Here is a 7,500-nt window from a genome sequence, read left to right on the forward strand (position 1 = left end):
CCTTTCTGTCTAATACCACATGAAAGTGATTGGTTTTGGGCATCTTATTTGTCCAGCTTCCATATTCGTTTTTATACACTTTACAAGAAATACATTGGCGGCAAACTCCGTAGCTTGCTAGCTTGTTTGCGCAGGCTTTCGGAGACTCTTATTTTGAAAGCGCAGGCGCGATGGAGCGGCACTTTTATTGTGAAGACAGGAACTGTGCAGTCAGTCTTTAGGCTTTTGACGGGGTGTACGGTTAAAATAAAAAATGGTCTTTTTTCCTTCACACTTTTGATTGATTGATTTGAACTTTTATTAGTAGATTGCACAGTACAGTACATATTCCGTACAATTGACCACTAAATGGTAACACCCCAATAAGTTTTTCAACTTGTTTAAGTCAGGTCATGTGACCCCTGGCTCTGTTTGATTGGTCCAACGTCACCACTGACTGCATCTGATTGGTGGAACGGAGTGAACGTCACCAGTGACTGTATTTGTTGAAACGCAGGCACTATGAAGGTCTGTCTGACAGACCAAAACAAACAAAGCGTGCATTAACAGATGGATAAAAATTAGTAGCGAGTAGCGAGCTGAATGTAGATAAAAGTAGCGGAGTAAAAGTAGCGTTTCTTCTCTATAAATATACTCAAGTAAAAGTAAAAGTATGTTGCATTAAAACTACTCTTAGAAGTACAATTTATCCCAAAAGTTACTCAAGTAGATGTAACGGAGTAAATGTAGCGCGTTACTACCCACCTCTGGTTACGGCCAAATATAAACAGTTTTGCTCAATAAAGTGATCGAAATAATTCCTGTCCTGGAAGCATCTCGTTAGACGTTACAATAATTGAAGGGTGTTGACGAACACCGTTAGGGCCGCTTGTTGTCACTGTCACTCAGAGTTGCATTGCAAAATTACACACAATAAATGATGTGTTTATTTTGTTTAGAATTCAGATGGGATTTGATTTGGTGCGCGGCATATATTTGCTGTGCGCAGAGGACGCTTGAGCAGTGTGCGATTGCACAGGCGCGCACCTTAGAGGGAACGTTGCTTGGCAGTCCATGTCTTGTTGAAAACACGCCATTCGTCATCAACTTTTAGCGTCTCGGGTGTAAACCGGGCATCACTTGTCGCTGTGCATTTTCACTCACAGGTTACACCCATAAATAACACTTTTCAAAATAAAAGCAGCACAGTTGTATTGCACGCACGACATAGATGTTTTTTCAACTTTATTTTGTAATTTGTGATTGCCGCTGTTCACATTCACTCACAATCACGCACGCGCATACGTCCACACGGAAGTACCGTAGTACAAATAACGCTTTTCAAAACAAAAGCGGCACCGTTGTATTGCACACTCGACTTAGATACTTTTTTAAATTTATTTTGTAATTTATGATTGGACGCACAAAGGGCCGTAGAATGCCCAGGTCTGCCCTACGCCATACCAGCCCACATTAGGTCTGCACTCCGCCATACCGCCCCACATTAGTCCACAACTAGGTCAGAGTTTACTCCGCCTCTCCTCCAGGTGTCGTCTGAGCATGACTTGCAGCTCCTCCGCACGGACGCCCACATCCGACTCGGGTGAGGTCTTACGAGCGATGGCGGCGACTATGAGGGCCACCATGGCGGTCAGACCCCAAATGTGGTACCGGGCTCCCGTGCGGGGGTCGGTAAAGTGGAAGGACAAGGACGGCACCGGGGCCTGCGCGGCACGGGGGTCTCCCAGGTGGTCTTTGTCCAGAGTGAAGAGGTCCAAGGGGACCGTGAAGGCGGCACTGACCTCAGCGGGGTTTGGTCTGGGCCTGAAGGACTCCTGGATGAAGCCCACCACCGGGGTCACCAGCACCTGGTTCTGTCCACACACGGAGAAGGTGAATTGGAAAGTACCAGTACTTTTTCCCATGGACATAGTGATACTTCTGCTAATGTGAGCCCACACATGCAGCGCTTACAAGCACAAACAGGAGGGAGAATGGACGTATTTCGGCCTAAAAACTAACGATGGAGGTGGAGCTGTAAACACCGCGAGCGGCGCTTTTAAACACTGCTCGCTAGCGACTAACGTCCCTCCACTGTGTTTTTGCTCCTTCTAAATCACTAATCAATCAATCAATCAATGTTTATTTATATAGCCCTAAATCACAAGTGTCTCAAAGGGCTGCACAAGCCACAACGACATCCTCGGTACAAAGCCCACATAAGGGCAAGGAAAAACTCACCCCAGTGGGACGTCGATGTGAATGACTATGAGAAACCTTGGAGAGGACCGCATATGTGGGTAAACCCCCCCCCCCCTCTAGGGGGGGGTCGCCACCATGGCGACAAATAAATTAAGTTTCTTACAAGTATCATCACCACTGCAGGACTGTCTGTGGAACACTCTCCCTGACCACCTGAGGGCACCACAGACTGTGGATGCTTTTAAAAAAGGCTTAAAAACACTTCTTTTTAAAAAAGCCTTTTTTTTTTTTTTTAGATATATGCATACTAGTTCTAGCTATTTGGCTGTTCTAGTTTTTATTTTTATGAATTTTTTTATTATCTTTTTATTTTATTTTTAATACACTGTAGCACTTTGAGGTTGTTTACTCAACGTAAAGTGCTTTTTACAAATAAAATGTATTATTATTATTATTATTATTATTAAAAGCAACACATTTAGCTGAACTGCACCAATTTTGTGGTCAAGTGGTCAAGCAGAAGCTTGTGGATGGCTACCAAAAGCGCCTTATTGCAGGTAAACTTGCCAAGGGACATGTAAGCAAATATTAACATTGCTGTATGTATACTTTTGACCCTCACATTTTCAGTAGAGCCATAATAAATTCATAAAAGAAGCAAACTTCATGAATGTTTTTTGTGACCAACAAGTATGTGCTCCAATCACTACATCACAAATAAGAGTTGTAGAAATGATTGGAAACTCATGACATCATGTTCTTTACAAGACTTTTGACCACCACTGTATATATGTAGTAATGTGTGTAGTTATAAGCTCACAAAAGTTATGTAAAGAGTTTTCACAGCTTTTTGGTTGTTAGACGTTGAAAGCGTTTTAAAGGGGAACATTATCACAATTTCAGAAGGGTTAAAACCATTAAAAATCAGTTCCCAGTGGCTTATTTTATTTTTCGAAGTTTTTTTTCTAAATTTTACCCATCACGCAATATCCCTAAAAAAAGCTTCAAAGTGCCTGATTTTAACCATCGTTATATACACCCGTCCATTTTCCTGTGACGTCACATAGTGATGCCAACACAAACAAACATGGCGGAAAGAACAGCAAGCTATAGCGACATTAGCTTGGATTCAGACTCGGATTTCAGCGGCTTAAGCGATTCAACAGATTACGCATGTATTGAAACGGATGGTTGTAGTGTGGAGGCAGGTAGCGAAAACGAAATTGAAGAAGAAACTGAAGCTATTGAGCCATATCGGTTTGAACCGTATACAAGCGAAAACGACACGACAGCCAGCGACACGGGAGAATTCGGCGATCGCCTTCTAACCAACGATTGGTATGTGTTTGTTTGGCATTAAAGGAAACTAACAACTATGAACTAGGTTTACAGCATATGAAATACATTTGGCAACAACATGCACTTTGAGAGTGCAGACAGCCCAATTTTCATCAATTAATATATTCTGTAGACATACCCTCATCCGCTCTCTTTTCCTGGAAGCTGATCTGTCCAGTTTAAGGGACGGTGTGAGCCAAGACATCCAGGGGGTTTAGCTCGCTCGTCTGCGGGAACAAACTGCCGCCATTTCTTGCCGTGCTACCGAGGTCCTTTGTCCCTGAATTGCTCACACACTCCGGCAGATTCAATGGGGGTCTGGCGGCAGATTTCTTTGACTTTATCGTTGGAAATGCATCTGCTTTGAGTGTCGCAGGATATCCACACATTCTTGCCATCTCTGTCGTAGCATAGCTTTCGTGGGTAAAGTGTGCGGAACAAACGTCCAATTTCTTGCCACTTTGACATCTTTGGGCCACTGGTGCAACTTGAATCCGTCCCTGTTCGTGTTGTTACACCCTCCGACAACACACCGACGAGGCATGATGTCTCCAAGGTACGGAAAACAGTCGAAAAAACGGAAAATAACAGAGCTGATTTGACTCGGTGTTTGTAATGTGTTTGAGAAAATGGCGGATTGCTTCCCGATGTCTATTATTCGCTCCGAGAGCGAATAATAGAAAGGCGTTTAATTAGCCAAAATTCACCCATTTAGAGTTCGGAAATCGGTTAAAAAAAAAAAGGTCTTTTTTCTGCAACATCAAGGTATATATTGACGCTTACATAGGTCTGGTGATAATGTTCCCCTTTAAAGTAAAGTTCTAACTTTTTTTAAAGGCACAAAAAGCAGGTTGGGTATTGAGAAACTTGCATTTATGAATATAAAACTTAGTAATAAATATTATAATAATATAAAATAAATATATATATAATAAACTGATATAATGAGGTTGCAAAGGTAAAATCCCTTTTCATTTTTTTCCCCTGTATCCATCCATCCATGGATGGATGGATGGATACAGTGTAAATCCCAATAGCACATCTTGAAGACTAAGCACACATTTGTCATAAATATTGTCCAAGATGATTCACAAAGTATTCTTGTACCTTACTGATGATGGGATGCAACCTGCAGACGACGTGGACATCAGCAGGAAGTAAACCAATCTCCTCTTCCGCTTCTCTCAGGGCTGTGTCCACTTCATCTTTGTCACCTGCCTCGTGTTTACCACCAGGAAAACACACCTCGCCTCCACTGGTCCTTAACTACACACACACACACACACACACACACACACACACACACACACACACACATTGTATGTGTTACCTTCTTGAGACCTGAGAAAAATGCCTCCCTCTTTAGGACCAGCCTTTCTAGATATATAAAAATGTGTATTTACAACATTAATAATATATACATACTATGTGAATATAAACAAGCTTGTTGTGAAAAATGAGTTGGAATTTCACAAGAAAAAGGTCACAATTTCACAAGAAAAACTTAGTATTATGATAAAAGTCGTCAAAGTCAGCATTTTACAAGAAAAACTGAACATGTGTGCAATGTTATGATAAAAGTTGGAATTTTACTCAATAACAGTCGCAATTTTACAAGAAAAGCTTAAGAATTTGGCAATTTTATGAAAAGAGTCGTCATTTTACTCGACAAAAGTCACAATTTTATAAGAAAACTTTAAAATGTTGGCAATATTATAATATTTTGTAAAATGATGACAAAAGTTGTACTCAAAAAATGTCACTATTTTACAAGAACAACAAAAAAATTGGCAAGATTGTGATAAGTCACAATTTTATGTGACAAATGTCACCATTTTGCATTAAAAAGTAATAATTTTACATAAAAAAAATAATTTTACGAGAAAATATTGCAATATTACAGAAACAGAAAGAATATGAGAAATTGTTCCCAATTTTATAAGAAAAAAGACTGCTTTTAGTAAAAAACACATTTCCGTAATTGTTTTTTAATCTTCATTATTTACTTCAAGTTATTACAGTATGTCTCTTTATACATATTTATTTTTTTATTTTATTTAATTTTGACCAAAGGGGGTGCATTTCAATGTCTTACACACACTTGTTATTTCATATGTTGACCAGAAGGGGAGCACTTTTAAAAACGACACAAAGTCAATGTGAAAAATCCCTCCTTTTTGGGACCACCCTCATTTTGATAGATTTCACCAGCAGGGGTGCAAATGAAACAGTTTTCTTTATGGGGACCACGATTTATGTCATCACTTGTTCACACACCCTCATATGGAAGATACTTTTCCTTCTTGGTGTCTCAAGAAGGGAAGAAATACAAGAACACACACAAATTATTGTATGTGTTACCTTCTTGAGACCTGAGAAAAATGCCTCCCTCTTTAGGACCAGCCTTTCTAGATATATAAAGATGTGTATTTACAACATTAATAATATATACATACTATGCAAATATTGGAATTGTTCACAAGAAAAAAGCCACAATTACACAAGAAAAACTTAGAATTTTGGCCTTTTTATTATAAAAGTCATCATTTTACTCAACGCAAGTCAAAATTTGACAAGAAAAACTGAACATTTGTGCAATATTATGATAAAAGTGGGAATTTTACTCAATAACAGTCGCAATTTTACAAGAAAAGCTTAAAATGTTGGCAATTTTATGAAAATAGTTGTAATTTTACTCGACAAAAGTCACAATTTTATAAGAAAACAAAGTTTTATAATAATAATCGGAATTGTACTCAAAAAATGTCACTATTTTACAAGAACAACGAAAAAAATTGGCAATATCGTGATAAAGGTCAGAATTTTATATGACAAATGTCGCCATTTTGCATTAAAAAGTAATGATTTTACATAAAAAAAAGTAACAATTTTACATGAAAAAGTTACAATTTCACGAGGAAATATCGCAATATTACAGAAACAGAAAGAATATGAGAAATTGTTCCCAATTTTATAAGAAAAAAGTTGACACATTGTGAGAAAAATACTTCTTTTATTTTTGTTTGTAATTGGTTTTATAATCTTCATTATTTACTTCAATTTATTACAGTATGTCTCTTTATATATATTAAATTTTTTTAAATTAATTTTGGCCAAAGGGGGCACATTTCAATTTCTTAAACACACTTGTTATTTCATATGTTGACCAGAGGGGGGAGCACTTTTAAAAACGACACAAAGTCAATGTGAAAAATCCCTCCTTTTTGGGACCACCCTCATTTTGATAGATTTCACCACCAGGGGTGCAAATGAGACAATTTTCTTTATGGGGACCATGATTTATATCATCACTTGTTCACACCTCCTCATATGGAAGATACTTTTCCTTCTTGGTGTCTCAAGAATGGTAGAAATACAAGAACACACACACACACACACATTCTTGTATTTGTTACCTTCTTGAGACCTGAGAAAAATGCCTCCCTCTTTAGGACCAGCCTTTCTAGATATATAAAGATGTGTATTTACAACATTAATAATATATACATACTATGCAAATATTGGAATTGTTCACAAGAAAAAAGCCACAATTACACAAGAAAAACTTAGAATTTTGGCCTTTTTATTATAAAAGTCATCATTTTACTCAACGCAAGTCAAAATTTGACAAGAAAAACTGAACATTTGTGCAATGTTATGATAAAAGTGGGAATTTTACTCAATAACAGGCGCAATTTTACAAGAAAAGCTTAAAATGTTGGCAATTTTATGAAAATAGTTGTAATTTTACACGACAAAAGTCACAATTACATAAGAAAACAAAGTTTTATAATAATAATAAGAATTGTACTCAAAAAATGTCACTATTTTGCAAGAACAACAACAAAAATTGGCAATATCGTGATAAAGGTCAGAATTTTATACGACAAATGTCGCCATTTTGCATTAAAGAGTAATGATTTTACATAAAAAAGTAACAATTTTACATAAAAAAGTTACAATTTTACGAGGAAATATCGC

General features: G+C 37.7%; 2 protein-coding genes across 2 annotated transcripts in view; one reads left to right on the forward strand and one right to left on the reverse strand.

Moving 5' to 3' along the window:
* The window catches only part of nfat5a (nuclear factor of activated T cells 5a), a 100,331-nt gene extending 98,159 nt beyond the window's left edge, over window positions 1-2,172 (forward strand). Inside the window, exon 14 of the mRNA XM_061969161.1 lies at window positions 1,527-2,172. The gene's annotated coding sequence lies outside the window, so the exon portion shown is untranslated. The remainder of the gene's footprint in view (window positions 1-1,526) is intronic.
* The window catches only part of nudt7 (nudix (nucleoside diphosphate linked moiety X)-type motif 7), an 8,643-nt gene continuing 2,569 nt past the window's right edge, over window positions 1,427-7,500 (reverse strand). The window contains exons 2-3 of the mRNA XM_061969170.1: window positions 4,627-4,785; window positions 1,427-1,853 (exon numbers count right to left, since the gene is read on the reverse strand). Of these exons, the coding sequence (XP_061825154.1) occupies window positions 1,500-1,853; window positions 4,627-4,785 (513 nt within the window). The 3' untranslated portion in view covers window positions 1,427-1,499. The remainder of the gene's footprint in view (window positions 1,854-4,626; window positions 4,786-7,500) is intronic.

Source organism: Nerophis lumbriciformis, linkage group LG08, assembly GCF_033978685.3.
Source record: "Nerophis lumbriciformis linkage group LG08, RoL_Nlum_v2.1, whole genome shotgun sequence".
NCBI classification, from domain to species: domain Eukaryota; kingdom Metazoa; phylum Chordata; class Actinopteri; order Syngnathiformes; family Syngnathidae; genus Nerophis; species Nerophis lumbriciformis.